Source organism: Pan paniscus, chromosome 9 (genome assembly GCF_029289425.2).
Source record: "Pan paniscus chromosome 9, NHGRI_mPanPan1-v2.0_pri, whole genome shotgun sequence".
NCBI classification, from domain to species: domain Eukaryota; kingdom Metazoa; phylum Chordata; class Mammalia; order Primates; family Hominidae; genus Pan; species Pan paniscus.
In genome coordinates, this window is record NC_073258.2 from 11,010,207 (window position 1) to 11,029,558 (window position 19,352).

Below are 19,352 nucleotides of genomic sequence, written 5' to 3' on the forward strand. Positions count from 1 at the left end.
ATATATACAAAAAAAAATAGCCAGGCATGGTGGTGCATGCCTGTGGTCCTAGATACTCAGAAGGCTGAAGCAGGAGGATCACTTGAGTCTGGAAGGTCGAGGCTACAGTAAGCCATGATCCCACCACTGCACTCCAGCCTGAGTGAGAGAGTCACCAGGGAATTCTTCCAGCATGATGACTTTCGGTTTCACAATACCAAATCAAAGAACCTGCACTGAGCTAAGACTCATCCCAGAAAAGACTTAGGAAAAGACACCAAACACTTAGAGGGAGTCTTCTAAGTGTTTGGAAGAAAGTCTGTCCTGAAAGAGAACTCTCTGTCCATGAAGGATGGGTCCATTTCAAAGAGAAGATACGTAACTTCCCCTATGTGATTAATTTATTGGCAGGATAACTTGCATCAGTTTAAAGGCATTTCATCCACAATGAGCAAAAGCTAAATGCACTAAATCTTCTTTCATGGAACCTGTATTTTTTGAACTCTTAGCGGTTTGCACTTAATGCTTTATTTTAAAATCAGATTTAATCATTTCATATAACTAGTACTTCTTCAGGAAGATGGATTTCATTTTACCTCTACATCTATTACCCCAGGTCAGAACTGCAATGAATTGCAATGCCATTTGAAACCACTAATACAGCACTCAACAATCCAATTAGTAAGTGAGTCTGAAAACACAATTTTCCAAAATGACTATAGTGCTCCCACTTCCTATTCTTAAATATCTAAGACACTAATTGAATGTCCATACTATTTTATTTATAGGTCTTTCTCAAATACTCTCACAATAAAACCACCAATTTTAATTCCTACTTCCATAAAAGCTCTTTGTTGGCTCTATTTTGAAGACTTAACAGAGCTGTATTTTTTAAAAAATCAATTTGATAAACAAAAAAACATTTTCTTATGATACTCAGAGGTCTCTACAGCATATAGCTTGATATTTTTTAACAACAGGAACTAAGGACAGAACTAAAAAGTGTAATTCTCAATTATATAAAACAAATAGGTATTGTATTAGTCTGTTTTCATACGGCTATAAAGAACTGCCCAAGACTGGGTAATTTATAAAGGAAAGGGGTTTAATTGACTCACAGTTCAGCATGGCTTGGGAGGCCTCAGGAAACTTACAATCATGGCAGAAGGCAAAGGGGAAGCAGACACTTTCTTCACAAGGCGGCGGGAAGAGGGGAAGAGCCACTTATAAAACCATCAGATCTCATGAGAATTCACTCAGTATCACGAGAACAGCATCAGGGAAACTGTCACCATGATTCAATTACCTCCACCTGGTCTCTCCCTTGACACGTGGGGATTATGGGGATTATGGGAATTACAATTCAAGATGAGATTTGGGTGGGGACACAAAGCCTAATCATATCAAGTATGTATGTGTATAAGTATATATGTACATGGTATATATCCTCTTAATTATCTTTTAAAATTTTCATCCATATCACAGCCTTCTGGGCTATGGTATGTTCAGAAACATAAAACCAATGAGATAAGTCACCAAAGCAAACCCTACAGTGGAGAAGTGGCCACAACATAGCATCAGTAGTGGAGAAGCAACCACAGAATCTAGAAATTACAAAGAATATCTGAGGACATCTGGCAAAGCATGAAATTTCTTTCATAGAAGATCTGATGGATACTGACATGGACATTGTTTAAAGTTTTCCAATGACAGGGAACCCATTCCTTAATTTCCTCAAGAAGCTTATTTCATTGGACACAACCAGAATGTTTTTCCTCATAATGAGCCAAAATCATCTCCTTACAAAACTTCTTACAGGTCATACGTAATTACGTCATTCTTACAGATACGTCTAGTCCTTCTTTAACAGGTTTCTGCCTTTCAGATATGAAGAAAATGATCATGTGTCCCCTTGGTCATAACTCCTAGAGGTTGTCTTTTCTACAACCCCAACACGCTCACCTGTCCTTCATATCATTTAAAGGTCTTCACTATCCCAGTCCCTTCACCTTCTGGGTGAAATCCAATTTGCCAATATTTCTACTAAAAAAAAATGGCATCTAGTACTAAAAGTAAAATTCCACAAATTATCGATAACATTACTCATGAGAAAGCAGATATGTAGGAAAGGATCAAACTCAAGAACCCTCTGCTTCATAGGGAGCAAGTCTTGACATGTACTATGGAAATGACTAGATCAACAGAAAATATAAATCAATGTTATCAAAGACAATGATAAGAAAGATGCGGGGAGGGTGGTAAAAAATAGTGTCATCAAGTTACTCATTCTGAAAGAAGTTAACCCCCCTATATGCTAGTCCACAGCCTAAATTATCTGAAATAATGATAATGTGGGTGTAATATGACCAAAACTTTCTAAATTTACAATAAGCATAGTTATACAGAGAATAATCATATCCTCTGAAATAAGTTGCTTTTAATCTCATCTAAAGAATCAAATCAAATAAGAAACACTAGATGTAATTAAGACTGTTTAGTTTCCCTGGAGATTATTCTAAGAATGAAACATTTGAGACAATTAAGGAAATCCTATTGAAAAAGATTAGTCTGTAAAACAGAGACAATATGGGACTAAGGAACGGCTTAGTAATAACATTCAATTCTGAGTACAACGAATACAGCTACTACAATTTCAATTCACTAGTGGCTGAGCTCAAAAAGCTAAAATGCTGCCACTCAATCTGCCTCAAGGATCCAGATCTAATCAGTACAGTCACTGCCTGTTACATTTATTGAATCGCAGAATGATTTTAGGCTGAAAGGAATTTAGATGAAAAGAAAGAAAGAAAGAAAGAAAACAAAGCTAGTAAATGGTAGGGCCAGAACCTAAGACCAAAATCTGGGACTTTGCTATACTTGGAACAACTCTTCAAATACTTGCAAATAGCTATCATACCCTCCCTTCCCACCTCTAACCAATCTTCTTTCAAGGCCGGGTCCTTCAATGATTCATAATGTAGGGAGGATTCCAGAACAAAGTCCTACATAAGTGACCTCTGGAACTTCATACATATTCCTTCATGTCTGAAGTGCCAGCTTGGACTGTGTCTTGAGAGAATGAATACTGTTAACTGGATACATTAAGGATGGCTGCTCAACAAGACTAGAACTCCTGAGCTGCTGGGCCACTCCTCAACTCTCAGTTATTAATAACACAAATAAGGCAGGGCAAGAGAGGCCTGAGAGACACAGCCTTGGAGCAAGCCAATCAGTGAGAGACTATGGGCGATGATCAGAGCAAGACTATGATAATGCCAACGTCAGCAACACCAGAGGATAAACCTCTGGTTTAGGCGCCTTCCCCCTTAAGCCTGGCCCTTCTCCAACAGCTCTCTCTCTACTAGGTCTCAGCCATCCAATAGGAAAGGTCTTTCCTGTTACCAAGTGCCAGGGCAAACAGGAGATAGACCCTTTCAGACAAAGCATATAGCCACAGAGGGAGCTCTCCATGAAGTGAAAGGTCATAACCCTAAGGTAAACAGGCAGTTAATCTAGGCAGGATGCTATATGAAGACAATGAGGAAGGCAAAATCCCAAAATAGCACATTCTTAGAGAAAATGCTACAGACAAAAGACAAAGAAAATGATTTTTTTTTATTTTGAGATGGAGTATCACTGTCCCCCAGGCTGGAGTGCAGTGGTGCGATCTCAGCTGACTGCAACCCCCGCCTCCTGGGTTCAAGTAATTCTCCTGCCTCAGCCTCCCAAAGAGCTGGGATTACAGGCATGCACCACCAAGCTCTGCCAATTTTTGTATTTTTATTAGGGACGAGGTTTCACCATGCTGGCCAGGCTGGTCTCAAACTCCTGACTTCAGGTGATCCACCTGCCGTGGCCTTCCAAAATGCTGGGATTACAGGTGTGAGCCACTGCGCCCAGCCTTTTTTTTTTTTTTGAGACGGAGTCTCACTCTGTCACCCAGGCTGGAGTGCAGTGGCACAATCTCGGCTCACTACAACCTCTGCCTCCCAGGTTCAAGCAATTCTCCTGCCTCAACCTCCTGAGTAGCTGGGACTACAGGCGCCCACTACTACGCCCGGCTAATTTTTGTATTTTTAGTAGAGATGCGGTTTCCCCATGTTGGCCAGGCTGGTCTCGAACTCCTGACTTCAGGTGATCCACCCGCCTCAGCCTCCCAAAGTGCTGGGATTACAGGCGTGAGCCACCGCACCCAGCCAAAAATGATTTTTTTAAGCTAGCATTAGAAGAAGAGCAAGTCCAAGACAGATGTTAATTAACTACAAATTGTGTTTCTGTCTTATCCAACAAAATGGACCTCAGGCGGGGCTTGGTGGCTCACGCCTGTATTCCAAGCACTTTGGGAGGCTGAGGCAGGCAGATTGCTTGAGCCCAGCAGTTCAAGACCAGCCTCAGCAACATGGCAAAAACCCTGTCTCTACAAAAAATACAAAAATTAAAAATTAGCACCAGGTGCGGTGGCTCACACCTGTAATCCCAGCACTTTGGGAGGCCAAGGCGGGCAGATCACTTGAGGTCAGGAGTTCGAGACCAGCCTGACCAACATGGTAAAACCTCGTCCTACTAAAAATACAAAATTAGCCAGGTGTGGTGGCACACACCTATCATCCCAGCTACTTGGGAGGCTGAGACAGGAGAATCGCTTGAACGTGGGAGGTGGAGTTTGCAGTGAACCAAGATTGCGCCACTGCACTCCAGCCTGGGCAACAAGAGCAAAACTCCATCTCAAAAAACAAAAAATTTAGCCAGGTGTGGCAGTGCATGCTTGTGCTCCCAGCTACTCAGGAGGCTGAGATGGGAAGATGGCTTGAGCCCAGGTGGCAAAGGCTACAGTGAGCCAAGATCGTGCCACTCCACTCTAGCCTGGTCAAGAGAGCCAGATCCTATCTCGGAAAAAAAAAAAAAAAAAAACACCTGACTTCAAATCCCAACCCAACCTGGCATAACAGGGTCTCTGTAAAATGGCATGCTAGCCTGTCCAGTCATTGTCTGCCATTATTCTTCTAGATCTCAACTTCCTCTAAGACTTACATGCTTTTCCACCTCTAGGCCTTTGAGTCTGCTGCTCCTTCTGCCTCAGCTTCCTCTTCCCTTTTGCTTATCCCTCCCTGACTTCCCCCAAGCAGACACAGAAGTGCTCTCCTCCATCTCCCTTCACACCAACCAATGTGTCTGTTATAGCACCTGCCTCAGGGGATTATAATTTATTGGCTTGGGCTGGACACAGTGGCTCACACCTGTAATCCCAGCACTTTGGGAGGCCAAGATGGGTGGATCACTTGAGGTCAGGAGTTTCAGACCAGCCTGGCCAACATGGTGAAACCCCGTCTGTACTAAAACTACAAAAATTAGCTGGGCATGGTGGCAGGCACTTGTAATCCCAGTAACTTGGGAGGCTGAGGCAGCAGAATCACTTGAAACCAGGAGGTGGAGGTTGCAGTGAGCCAAGATCACACCACTGCACTCCAGCCTGGGTGACAGAGCAAGACTCTTCTGTCTTAAAAAAAAAAAAATTCTTGGCTTGTTTCCCTCCACAACAGATTATGAGCTCGACATGGAGTGTATCTTTTTATCTTTGCATCCCCAAAACCTAGCATAGTATCTGGCTCATAATTTAGTAAGTGAATGACTCAAATGAGGGAAGTGAGGATGAGTGCAGTGGCAACTGCATGCCAGGCTGTGTGTCATGTGTATCTGGCATCTCTCCCTCAGTGATTTGTGACAGACAGAATGGTGTCTGATGCACAGCAGGTGATCAACAAAAACAATAAATTAAGCGAACAAACATGAAAAGAGCTATAACAGATTCAGCAAAGTATTATTTATGACATCAAGTATGAAGCTCCCTTCCAACTCTAAGACTCTATGGAGTTTTTTTAATTGCATTTATACAAATTTATTAGAAAATTTGAAAACATTTTTCAATGGGATGGGAAAACTAGTATTTATTGAAGGGCTACATATTTGTTAGGCACTTTACCTATGACATTTGCTTTTCAGAATTCAGGGAAATTGTAATTATAAGCCCCATTTTATAGAAAAAGGAACCAAAGCTAGAAATGCAGGACCAAAATTTGAACCCAGGTGATCCTGAGCTCACCAATCCTAAGCTTTTCCACACTGCACGCTTGAACCTCTGGAAAGAACACGAGGCACACCTCCCTATCATTCCACTCCAAGGAAAGGAGTTCTGAACAAGCCACGGCTCAACTGGATCACAATTCCAGAGGGATGAATTTTCAATGGAAGGTAAAAAAAAAAAAAAAAGATGAAAAGTTCTTTCTTCCCTTGAAGATCATCATCTTTTCTTTGTGGAAAGGTTCACATGGCCCTTCCTGTTTCTCCCATGAGGCTGTAAGGAAAATCTTAAGGCCTCTTCTTGGGAAAGGGCAATCCTTCCTTTGCTCTTACCTTTCCCCAAGGGGTCAAGCGGGAATCAGGTTACAATCCTGAAAAAAAGATGGCAAAGGGGCACCCATATGGGTCTACTTAGAGGCCTTAAGTGAGATTAGACAGGGAAGCAGCCTTGAAGCTTACATCCTCAACAGGCCAATCATCTTAGTTCAGGCTGCTCTAACAGAATACCATAGACTGGGTGGCTTAAACAACAAACATTTATTTCTCACAGTTCTGGAGGCTGAGAAGTCCAAGACCAGGACACCAGCAGATCTGATGCTTGGTGGGGGTACTCTTCCTAGTTTGCAGATGGCCATCTTCCTGCTCTGTCCTCTCATGGTGGAGAACAGAGAGCACTCTCATCTTTCCATTCCCTTATAAGGTCACTAGTAGCATTCATGAGGGCTCCACCCTCATGACCTAATTACCTTTCAAATGGCCCAAAATACCAACACACTGGGGATTTAGACCTCAACATATGAATTCTGAGGGGACACAAACATTCAATCCATAGCACTAATGCACCAAATTATATCCCTAGATGGAAATTTGGAGCCAAAGTCCTGTTAGCAATATGGAATGTTCCTTTGCCTGGAATGTCCTCTGTGTAGGATGGTGGCATGTAACTGGAGTGACAAGGAATCAGCCAAATTTTGTCTCCCCAAAACATGCCTGACGAGTTGACTTTAACAAGTGAAATGAAGTGTACAACAAACAGTCAGGACAACTGAATAGCTACACATAAAAGAATGAATCTGGACATCTACTTCAAATCATAAACAAAACTTAACTCAAAATGGATCCAGAATCTAAATATAAGAGCTAAAATTACAGAACTTTTAGAAGAAAACATAGTGGTAAATCTTTATGACCTTGTATTAGGCAATAGTGTATTTTAGATATGGCACCTAAACCAAAGAAAAAATATATTGAACTTCATAAAATTAAAATTTTTTGTGCTTCAAGGAACACTACCAAGGAGGTAAAAAGACAATCTACGAAATGGAAGAAAATATTTGCAAATCAAATATCTGAGAATAGTCTAATATCCGGACTACATAAAGAACTCTTACAACTGAACAAGAAAAAGACAACCCAAATTAAAAACAGACAAAATATTTGAATAGGTATTTCTCCAAAGAAGATATACAAATTGCATATCTTCATATTAACACATGAAAAGATCCTAACACCATTAGTTATCAGGAAAATGTAAATCAAAACCATAATGAGATACACTTCACACATACTAGGATGGCTATACTCAAAAAGACAGTAACAAGTTCTAGTGAAGCTATGGAGAAATGAGAATGCTCATACATTGCCGTTGGGAATGCAAAATGGTACAGCCACTTTGGAAAACAGTTTGACAGTTCCTCAAAAAGTTAAACACAGAGTTACCATACGATCAGCAATTCCACTCCTAGAGAACCCAGGAGAACTGATAATATATGTTCACACAAAAACTTGTACATGAATATTCATAGCAGCATTATTCAAAATACCAAAAAAAAAAGAAAATAACCCAAATGGTCATCAACTGATGAATGGATACACGAAATGTACCATACAATGGAATTCTATTTGGTCATAAAAAGGAATAAAGTACTGATACATACTACAACAGAAATGAACTTTGAAAACATCACGCTAAGGGAAAGAAGTCAGATGCAAAAGGCCACATATTGTATAATTCCATTTATATAAAATTTCCATAACAGGCAAATCTACAGATAAAGACTGATGTTTGCCAGGGGCTCAGGGAAAGGGAGAACAAGGCATGACTGCTATTGGATGTGAGGATTCTTCCTGAGGGTGATAAAAATGTTCTGGAATTAAACAGTAGTTATGATTGCTAGTGTCACTACTATTTAACTAGTGTGCACTTTAAAAGGGTGAATTTTATGGTATGTAAATTATATCTCAATTAAAAAAGTGAGGTGCAACTATAAAAAGGAGCCAGGTTTACATATTATATGTACCATCAAAGAGATATGACAGAAAAGCAATAAAGAAGTTAACTTGAAAATCACTGCTGGATATTGGTGTTTACTTTTATAATAACAAATATGAAAAATATTGAATTTTATTGCCATAAACTGAAAACCAAAATAAAAAAGATTGAGAGGAAAATTAATTGGATTTCCATGAAAAATATCCAAGGATAAATATTTGCTTTCTTCCCAATATTTCAGCTGTTTGGAAGCTGAGCTCCTTAGAGCAAAGATAAGAGCCTCGATGTTAGATTTGCTAGCAGCAAACAAACTTGAAAGAATTCAAGTCTAAGAACCTGAGCCTCAGATGCACTGCCTTTGGTAAATGGTAAATGGATTTTCTCCCAGTGAGCTCTGTGGTAGACAAGCATTCCACCATGATAATGACAAAGTAACAGAGTAGAACTTTCAATAACCAACATCTCAACCTTGGAGACTGCATGAACATTTTACGTAAGGCTTTTTTATGAGTCTCTGAATTAATATGTGTGAGTCCAAATGGCCAGTTTTTCCAAATAATCATCAGCTCATGTTAAGAATACTGAATCACAAGCAAACTTTTTACACATACACTATAAAAGTAAACATATAATACAATATTCTAGAACTGTGCCTGGCATATGATCAGCACCCCATAAATATTTATTGAATGAATGTTTATAATAGTCAATATTGTTTACTAAATAACTTTATCAAAAATAAGGATCAATAATAGTATTCCTAAGTGGACTTATCTTTATCAATAGAAAATTGTTTTTTCTTAATTTATTTCTAATGTAAACCACATCCTTACTGAACTTCACTGACAAGTCAATGGTTAAGAAAGATAATTAGTCCATATATATAGAAAGGACATTCTAATTATTAAAATTACTGCCCCTCACCTTGTAAACTTTTTAAAATAAAACAACTTCAAGTCAATAAAACTGCGGGATTTGTGAGGTTAGTAATTTCTTATGCACTTACAATTTATTTTAGTTAATAAACTAAGAAAATATATATTAAAGCTTAAAAATAAGATGCCCATTCTTCACATTCTAGAGCTCTAAGATAAATCCAAACAAAACACAGTTAGCCTCACTCATATATACTGGAGTTCAGCAGGAAAGGAAATTCTTTCTGAATCGCATCTTAAGGCATACCAATTTAACAATGCCAAAAAAGTCAGCAATTAATTTTATATTGCATTTTCCATTTTGTAAGGCTCTTTTTAAAAACAGGGAAGTTATTTCTCAGTATTTAACAACTATAGGTGTTTGAAGTACTACACAGTATCATCAGATGAATAAAAGTAGAAAATAGCTCCAGAGAACACATCTTCTCTTTCAGAAGGATACTTCTTCTGTAAGTCTCTAAGGATAAGCTTCTACAACGTGTGACAGATAAGTCAATGGTTGAAACAGCCATAGTTCAAACAACTGTCAGAGACAGCCTTCCTAAATCTCCCTTACAGCAGTATAAGCTCTTTTCTGCTCCTTGATTCAAGGACACATGAAGAAGACACGAGTACCCACCTTTGTATCATCCTCTTTTAGATTTTTTATTGGACATCACACTACTCAGCTTTCTTGTACTTATTTTCTTTACCTCTTGATTTGCTGACATTACAAAATAACATTTTTAAAGAAAATGCAGATAGGTAGCTGGTCTCTTCATGGGAAGGACTTTCTAAGCGTAAAAGCAATGGATCATAAAGGAAAAGATTAACAAGCAGACAACATAAAATTGTTTTAATTTCTATAAATCATAAGCCATCATAAATGAAAGGGCAATTGTGGGGAAGACGCCCCAAATGACGAAGGGTTAATACCCTCACAAGAGTTCACATGGTTCACTGTATGGCCAAGACAGTGCCCCCAGCATTCCCTCGTCCTCCATACAGGAAACCGCAATGTCTCTGCAAAAAAAGAGGTTGCAGCTTCTCTCCTCCAGCTTTGAAAATTACCTTTGTAGGGACATGGATGAAACTGGAAACCATCATTCTCAGCAAACTATCGCAAGGACAAAAAACCAAACACTGCATGTTCTCACTCATAGGTGGGAATTGAAGAATGAGAACACATGGACACAGGAAGGGAAACATCACACACCAGGGACTGTTGTGGGGTGGGGGGGAGTGGGGAGGGATAGCATTAGGAGATATACCTAATGCTAAATGACGAGTTAATGGGTGCAGCACACCAACATGGCACATGTATACATATGGAACTAACCTGCACGTTGTGCACATGTACCCTAGAACTTAAAGTATAATAATAATAAAATTAAAAAAAAAAATTACTCTGCCTTTCCTTGTCTGTCTTGGTCTTTGCCTCCTACCTGGATGCTCTCTTTCTTCCAAGCCCTGTCTGACTCAAAGTTCAGATAAACAAGCAATCAGCCCAGTCTTGATTCCAGTTTTTCCCCCAAGAAACAGCCTCTGAAACAGTTTTCTATCTTGCCCTGTAGCCTGCAGGGAAGTAACAACTCGCCCCAGGCTCCAGGGATAACTTATTCAACTAATTCCAGCCAAAGCCCAGCATAGTGGTTCCTGCCTGGGCTGGGGAAGATAAAAATCAAACAATTAAACAACTGGTAAGAAAAAACTAAGACTCCAATACAAAAACCATCAAAAAGCTTTTGCTAATAGCTAACAATAAGATTTCACTTAAAACATATTAATAATGACAGATGTGAGTTAAAATAAGGAGGTGCCATTTTTATCTGTGAAATTAGCAAAGTTTTTAAAATAATCATGCTAATATGGGTGCCATAAAACTGACGGTGGCAATGTAAATTGGCATAATCTTTCTGAAAAACAGTATGGCAATGTTTCGATGTTTTGAGAGCATTCACAATGTTCCTGCCCTTTGACCTCCCTATAATTTCATTTTTGGGAACTGTTTTTTTATTTTTATTTTTTTTGAGACAGGGTCTCACTCCATTGCCCAGGCTGGAATGCAGTGGCAAGTTCACTGCAGCCTCAAACTCCTGGGTCAAAGAGATCCTCCCACCTCAGCCTCCTGAGCATTAGGGGCTGGCTACAGGTACATGCCACCACACCTGGCTAATTTTTTTATTTTTTATTTTTTTAGAGACAGGGTCTTGCTATGTTGCCTAGACTGGTCTCAAACTCCTGGCCTCAAGTGATCCTCCCACCTCAGCCTCCAAAAGTGCTGGTTTTACATGCATGGATCCCCATGCCCAGCCTAGGAAGTGATCTTAAGTAATCAAAAATGTAGCAAAAAGATTTAAGTGTAAAGACATCCATTACTACATTTTGTACCTGAGGTCTAAATATTCAACAATCAGAAAATTGCAAATAAATTATGTTTCATCCATAGTGTGGGTTATTACAGAGCTAATAAAAATGATATGAGAACTGACCCTTTTATAGTACTGATGAAGGACCATTCCCTGTTCTACACAGTTAACATGTACTAACTCATTTACTTCTCAAAACAGCATGACATGGAGCCTGTGACATAGGCAGGTGGTAGTATTATCTCCATTTTACAGCTGAGGAATCTGAGGCCAGAGGAGTTAAATGACCGGCTCAAGGCTACACTAAAGCAGAATCACATATCCTCATCTGAAATTCTAAAACCCAAAAATCTTACAAAATCAAGTGTTTTCTTTTTTTTTTTTTTTCCTTTTTTTCAGAGACAGGGTCTCACTCTGTCACCCAGACTGGACTGCAGTGGTGCAATCATAGCTCACTGCAGCCTGGGGTTTGCTCTGGGGCTCAAGAGATCCTCCCACCTCAGCCTTCTGAGTAGCTGGGACTATAGATGTACACCACCATGCCTGGCTAATTTTTAAAAAATGTTGTAGAAATGGGTCTTATTATACTGCCCAAGCTGGTCTCAAACTCTTAGCCTCAAGCGATCCTCCCACCTAGGCCTCCAGCAAGAGTCAAGTGTTTTCATAAACTTGTGGCAAACTCATTTGGAAAACCTGACCTAAACTGACAATGAAACAATGTATCATCTCTATCCTACTTAGAGCGAATTCATTTTACTAAAGAAAAGTTAATGTGTTTGATTACAAAGTGCTGCCCCAGACCCCACTAGACATGATACAGTGTCTATACCATGTCATCTTTCTATAAAGTGAAAATTCTGAATTTTAAAACACAACTAGCATCGTAAGTTTTCAGATAAGGAATTGTGACAGAGCTGGGATTCAGATCTAAGCCATCTGCCTGTGCTCCTAACCACCATGTGATCTTTTCAGAGACTATTTAATGACATAGGAAAATGCTTATCATTCAAGTATTTACACAGACAAATTTTAAATTGCAATTGTGATTAAGTGCTACTAAGGAGAAATCACTGGTGTCAGAAGAACCTATGTTAAGCCGGTTGAAGCAGTTTTCCTGAGGAAATATTTGATCTGAGATGTGAACAAGAGTTAGAAGAGAAGAGGGAAGAGCACATCTGGCAGGGAGACTATCATATGTAACAGCCCTATAGTAGGAGGGAAAATGGCACAAAAGTCTGAAAAGAAGCCAATGTAGAACCATTTGCTTCAGTTTGCCTGACAGAGACCCAGGTTAGACATTTTGTCCTAGTATAAATAATAACATTCTTTTTTTTTTTTTTTTTTTTTTGAGACGAAGTTGCTCCGTCGCCCAGGCTGGAGTGCAGTGGCGTGATCTCGGCTCACTGCAACCTCTGCCTCCCGGGTTCAAGGGATTCTCCTGCCTCAGCCTCCTGAGAAGCTGGGATTACAGGCAGACACCTCCACACCCAGCTAATTTTTGGGTTTTTTTTGTTTGTTTGTTTTTTTAGTAGAGACAGGGTTTCACCATGTTGGTCAGGCTGGTCTCTAACTCCTGACCTTGTGATCCACCAGCCTCGGCCTCCCAAAGTGCTTGGATTACCAGTGTGAGCCACCGTGCCCAGCCTAATTTTTGTATTTTTTAGGGTTTCACCATGTTGGTCAGGCTTTTTTTTTTTTTTTTTTTTTTTTTGAGACAGGGTCTCACTCCATTGCCCAGGCTGGAATGCAGTGGCAAGTTCACTGCAGCCTCGAACTCTCAAAAATATCTTGGTCTGGATGGTCACGTACATGGTCACCCAACTTTTTGGCCACATTAAGAGTTTTGTCTTTATTCTAAGAATAATGAGAAGCCATGATGGATTTTGAGCTAGAGGAGGTTGGGGGGTAGCATAATCAAATTTTAGTTGTTAAAATACTACTCCTGCTGCAGGGCAAAGAATGGATGGGAATATTGAAAGGAAAGGATAAATACCTCTGGATTAGTTAAGAGGCTACTACTGGACAACAGATCATGGTAGATTGGTCTAGGGTGATAGTAGCAGAGACAGAGGTACTCAAATGGATTTGGGATTTGGTTTGAAGATAAAATGAATAGAACTTGATGATTGTTTGGATATGGAAAGGAAGAAAGTGCGAGGTGTCAAGGATGAGGCTAAGATTTCTGATTTGCAAACTAGAGGTTGGTATGACCCATTGAGATAGCAACAGAGATTTACATGAGCTAAAAATTTAAATGTGCGATATATCTGCATATCCATCACAGTCTAAAGGCACGGGCCTGGAGAACAAGGAAAGAGTTTGGGTTCAAAACTTGTTGATGTTCCTTCCCATTCACAGAGCCCTCTTTCAAGGCAGGACTATCCTATTTTCTGGTTGGATATTGGAGTCATTTGGTGGTCAGGCAAAAAAGAAGGTCCTTCTTAGCTGGTGATATGGGACGGGGGGCACCAGACCACTTTTAGCATGCAAATATCCCTTACTAACGCTCAAGTGCTTTTCACATGTACTGTTCACAAAACAGCTTCACATATAGGTTCACTGAAACCCACGACCTTGTGAGAAATTATAATCTACATTTAGGAAGCGGAGGGAGAGTTCTTAAATTACCTGTCCACAGAGCCAGTACGGGGCTGCTTTATGTCCTCCTATCACCTCCTATGTGCAGCCTCTAGGTGCAAGAGACTATCTTAAGGGCAACAGGAAACCTACCATATAATGAGGTCCCACTAGGTACCAGGCTCTAGCAGTTTAAAAAAAAGAAACACAACTTCAGAACTTCTATGGAGGTTTCCCACACACTTACCCCACAGTAAGTTCGCTCTAAACTTTCAAAAAGTTTCACGTCCCAAGATGGGGTGAAGGTGAGACGGTGGAGATGAACCGGGGCAGAGAGAGACCACCCCAAATACCGGACCCGGGGGAAATGGGGTCCCAACGGCTGGGCCCCAGGAGACACTCGGAGGGGTCCGCGGGCTCGGCCCGGTCCCTCCGCTGGGGGGTCACCAGCCGACCGGCAGCGAGATACCCAGAGGCCCGTTTTTCCACCGCGTTGCCATAGCAACGGCCTGGCCGGCTGCGCCCCGGGCCGCCCGCCCCATCCCGCGGGCCCGCCCTGAGCCAGTGACTCCAGGGACCACTCACCGCGGCCGGCGGACGGGCGGGTCACCGACAGGTGCGCACACTCGGCGCAGGCTGTCGCTGAGCCCGGAATTCTGCACCGGGAGAAACTTTTCAGCCCGCAGAGCAACCGCAGGGCAGTGGACGGGGGCCGCGCGGGGACAAACAGCGGCGGCGGGTGCAAAGCCCCTTCTCCAAGCCGCGGGGTTGGCCCGGAGGTGCCGGCTGCACAACGGCGCCCACGTGCCCCAGGTGCAGCCCCAGGCGCGCCCAAGGGCAGCTCGCCTTAGAGAAGGACCTAAAACCCCGTCTGGGGCACGGAGGAGCAGCCACATGTTACGTAAAATAAAGCTTTGTAGCAGGAATATCACGGTACTGAGGTGATTGATGCTCAGGCCACTCTTCTCACTCGGAGTCAAGCCCTCAAGCCCCAGCCCGTTGGAGCTAGGGCTGCAAGCCTTGAACTGCAGTGAGTGGGGAGCTGGCCTAAAAAGACGGAAAATGCTGGGGGGAGGGTGTTTGTCCCCACGCAGGGGCTGAGAAGACTCCTGACAGATCAAATGACGATTCTCAGGGATATGTTTTAGCTACAAACCTATGAGAACCATCTGAATGCCTGCCCCATGCAACAGAGGGTCCAGCTGTATGCTAATGTATTTACTGGCCTGAACTAGGAATGGCTTTTGTGGTCCTGGGTCCTACTCTCTAGCAGTGTGGGGAAGAAATTCAACTCTCCTAATACTAGCCTAATTATTTGAGGCAGATGTTCTCTAAAATTAGACTGATTGGTAGCCAGTAACTTGCTACGGCAGGTGGATTCATTGTATTGCTTGGGGGGAGGCTACATTTGGCAACTAGTTCATCCAGTCCTTTTCATCAAAAAATTCAAAATGGTCATAATGGGTGACTGGTAACTTCAAACTTCAAACCACTGGACTAGGCCGGGCGCAGTGGCTCACACCGATAATCTCAGCACTTTGGGAGGCCAAGGCAGGAGGATTGCTAGAACCCAGAAGTTCAAGACCAGCCTGGGTAACACTGGGAGGCCCCCATCTCTACAAAATTAAAAACTACCTGGCCACCAAAGGGCTGCAAGAAACCTACCATATAATGACGTCCTACTAGGTACCAGGCTCTAGGAGATTAAAAAAGATCTCCTAGGATAATCTCCCGCATCTTAAGGTCCTTAATCACATCTGTAAAGTGCCCTTTGCATATAAGGTAACATATTCACAGGTTCCAGCCTGGGCGACATAGCCAGCCCTGCCTCTAAAAACAAAAGCAACCACTGGACTACGTTTTGCCCTGGATTAAACCAGACCACCAAAAAACTGTATGTTTGTACCATTTTGTCTTCACCGTTGGCAACATTGCATGAACCAAGTCATGTTTAGCACTATGCCATTTGCTTATATTAAGAGATGCTGTTTAAAAAAATTCATGATACCTCTGCATTTACTAGAGGGATTACTTTAAGAATGTTGTTTATTACATCTTTGTAGCAGAATCCTACCAGCTTGTCCAGCGCAGAGCTTTTCAAACTTTTTTGAGCACAATCCATCAAAATAAATATGTTTTACATTATCACTCAATACACAGGTACTCATATATTTAGTAAATGAAACAAGTTTTATAAAACATTACCCGCATCACATGCTATGCACCCTGATACTTTTAATCTCTTTTTAAGGCTAGTTTCTACCCACTAATGGTTTCTTGACCTTCAATGCAAGTTGCATTTGAAAAACAGCAGTATAACCAGATGTCTTTTTCTGGAAACTAGCCCTGGATCCTCAGACAAGGTAACCAGGCCACCTGACTACAGTTGATTGCTCCAATAGCAGGGACCTGACTCAAGATAAGGCAATCATATCCCTCTCCCAGGAATTTGGAATTAGGACAGAGAGATTTCAATCTTTCTCTAGGAAGCTAATGTGGAAACATAGAACATCTTTAAAATAGAAAATCAGAAGCCTTCAACAGACATACTTTCCCACCATGTGGCCAAAAGAAATGTAGAAAGCCAGGCTGCAGGGAAAATGGGAAAAGAACAGGAAGGCTGAAAAAGATATACAGAAAGAAGAGACCAAAAGAGTTCTGACAGCTTTCCATTCCTAGTCATGGTATTTTCTGAAATGAATTGTATTCCTGCCTTTGAATTCCATGTAGCATTTCCAACTCTTTGGAGTTGGGAGGAGGGGCCTACCACACTAATGTAATCACCTATATGCCCTGTACAGGAGGGTCAATGCAAGAAATATATTTCAATCCTGAGTGCCAGAAAAGAATATTTTTTCCCTAGAGAAACTGACATGACTTTTTTTAATAAAGAAAGCAGACCATGAGATTGATCACATTTCCCTTTCACCTTGACTTCAGGAAGATAGCACCCAAATTTGCAACTCAATTTTAATAACTTTGTCAAACTACAGTTTGCATATCTGCATCACAACTTTCTCCTGTTCTCTTTCATTTCCCCTCATTCCTACTTTTATCTTTTTGTTGTACTGACTATTATTTTAAACTGCTTCAAATATTTTGCACTTGCTGTTTCCTCTTTCTGTAAGGCTCTGCCCCTGTATCTCCTAAAGCCTGGTTCCTTCTCATCATTCAGATCTCAGCTCACTTGCCACCTCCTCAGAGAAGCCTTCCTTGATCTTCCTACCTAAAATAGCCCCACCCCACAGTCTATCACATCACCCTGCTTTGTTGTCTCAGAGCACTTAACACCATCTAAAACAAGCTCTTTATTTTCCCTGTTTCCTCACCAGAAGCTAAGCTCCAAGACAGCAGGGACCTGGCCTCTTTGTTTATTGCTTGTTCCTAGTGCCTGGGAACAGTGCCTGGAACTTAGTAGCTAGTTAGTAAACATTATGGAATTAATAAATAAAAGAATTAATAGAAGAAAGGAAGGGAAGGAAGAAGGAAGGGAGGGAGGGAGGCAGAGAGGGGAGGGGAGGGTTGAAGGAAAGAGATTTTGTTGAACATGGTAAGATATAGATGGATAGGTAAATAGGTGGATAGATAGACTGACAAATAGACAAATATTCATTTCCAGTGTGCAAATGTCACTAATATTTATAGAGAGGAACCAGAGGAACTATACAAGAAAGTGAAATATCCTTGATTCCCTAAAATATATACAGAAAGATCCTAGGTTTCCTTGGGTAACTCTTGACATAATGCCTTAGACCATTTTTTTAAGCATTCAAGTCGCTCAAGGCAGCTACATTAAATATTAGGGCTAGTAACCACAGCTGAAGTCATCAATTCTCAGTGAGATAACGGATTGCAACACCATGACCACTAACATGACAAATTCTTAACACTGCCAAGGAACTCAGTCTATTCTAGGGGCCGTTACTATACAACAATCTGCTGTCATTCTATTCCTGTAATTATTAATGTCACCACTAGCAACAAGTGCTATATGTTATTTACTTAAACACTCTATGGTAACGTTAGTGTTACAATGCAATATCAAACTGCTTGACATTTAAGGAAGAGAAGCCAGAATTGAAATTTGTCAATAAAACAAAACACAGAAGCAATTAGTAAAGTTTGTCCCAGGATTTGCTGACCCTGTTGTAAAAATACCAGAATTTGTGGGGTGAGTGGAGGATTTCAGTTTTCTTAAGTCAAGAAGCAGTGGATTTATACATGTAATAAGGTTATCTCTGCTATTCAAAAAATTTTAAGAGACTCTATATAACAAAAAAAACCCTATAATTTTTTCGTTCCATAAAACAAATTAAGAGATGCTTAGCTTATTATGTGTTATATTAAGATTTCCCCCTTCCTTCCTTCCGTTCTTTCTCTCTCTCTCTCTTTCTTTCTTTCTTCTTTTTCTTTCTTTTCTTTGAGGGGTCTCACTCTGTCACCCAGGCTAGAGTGCAGTGGCACAATCTCAGCTCACTACAGCCTCAACCTCCTGGGCTTAAGTAATCCTCCCACCTCAGCCTCCCGAGTAGCTGGGACCACAGTCATGCACCACCACGCCTGGCTAATTTTTGTATTTGCTATAGAGACAGGGTTTCTTCATGTTGCCCAGGCTGGTCTTGAATGCCTGATCTCATGCAATCCACCCACCTCTGCCTCCCAAAGTGCTGGGATTACAGGCGTGAGCCACCATGTCTGGCAAGATTTCTTAAATGGGAACATATCTTTGAAAAGTATATAATACAAAGTGTAACTTTTTCCTAATGAGATCTTTCTCTGATTACTGATAGGCTCTACCAATTTATATGTCTTTCCATTTGTTCTCTTCCCCTACTTTGACAAAATAAAACTATACCTTATCCATGACAGCTCAAAAATGAAATAAACATTTGGCAATTAACTTGGTGTGTCTCATCAATTTTGGATATCTGGACTAGCTTTCTTGTCAGATAATAATTAGAGTTCAAGTTAGTGCACGCCAAACATTCATGGATTGGAAGACTTATATTGTTAAGACAGCAGTGCTCCCCAAACTGATCCACAAGTTCATTACAATCCTTATCAAAATGTCAGTGGTCTTTTTTGCAGAAATTGACAATCTGATCTTAAAATGTATACAGAAATGAAAGGGACCCAGAACAGGCAAAACAATCTTAAAAACAG

At 41.0% G+C, this 19,352-nt stretch overlaps 1 protein-coding gene across 13 annotated transcripts in view; it reads right to left on the bottom strand.

Annotated features, from left to right (window-relative positions):
- STK33 (serine/threonine kinase 33) overlaps window positions 1-15,413 on the bottom strand; it is a 211,492-nt gene extending 196,079 nt beyond the window's left edge. For 7 of the 13 annotated variants that reach the window (XM_008971382.5, XM_008971381.5, XM_055094067.2 and 4 more), the window contains exon 1: window positions 14,437-14,876. Coding sequence is in view for 2 of the 13 variants with exons in the window: in XM_034932094.3 (XP_034787985.1) it covers window positions 14,775-15,085 (311 nt within the window). In the remaining 11 variants the exon portion in view is untranslated. The other 6 variants (XM_055094073.2, XM_055094072.2, XM_055094075.2 and 3 more) reach the window with 5 other exon arrangements.
- Window positions 15,414-19,352: the final 3,939 nt, after the last annotated feature.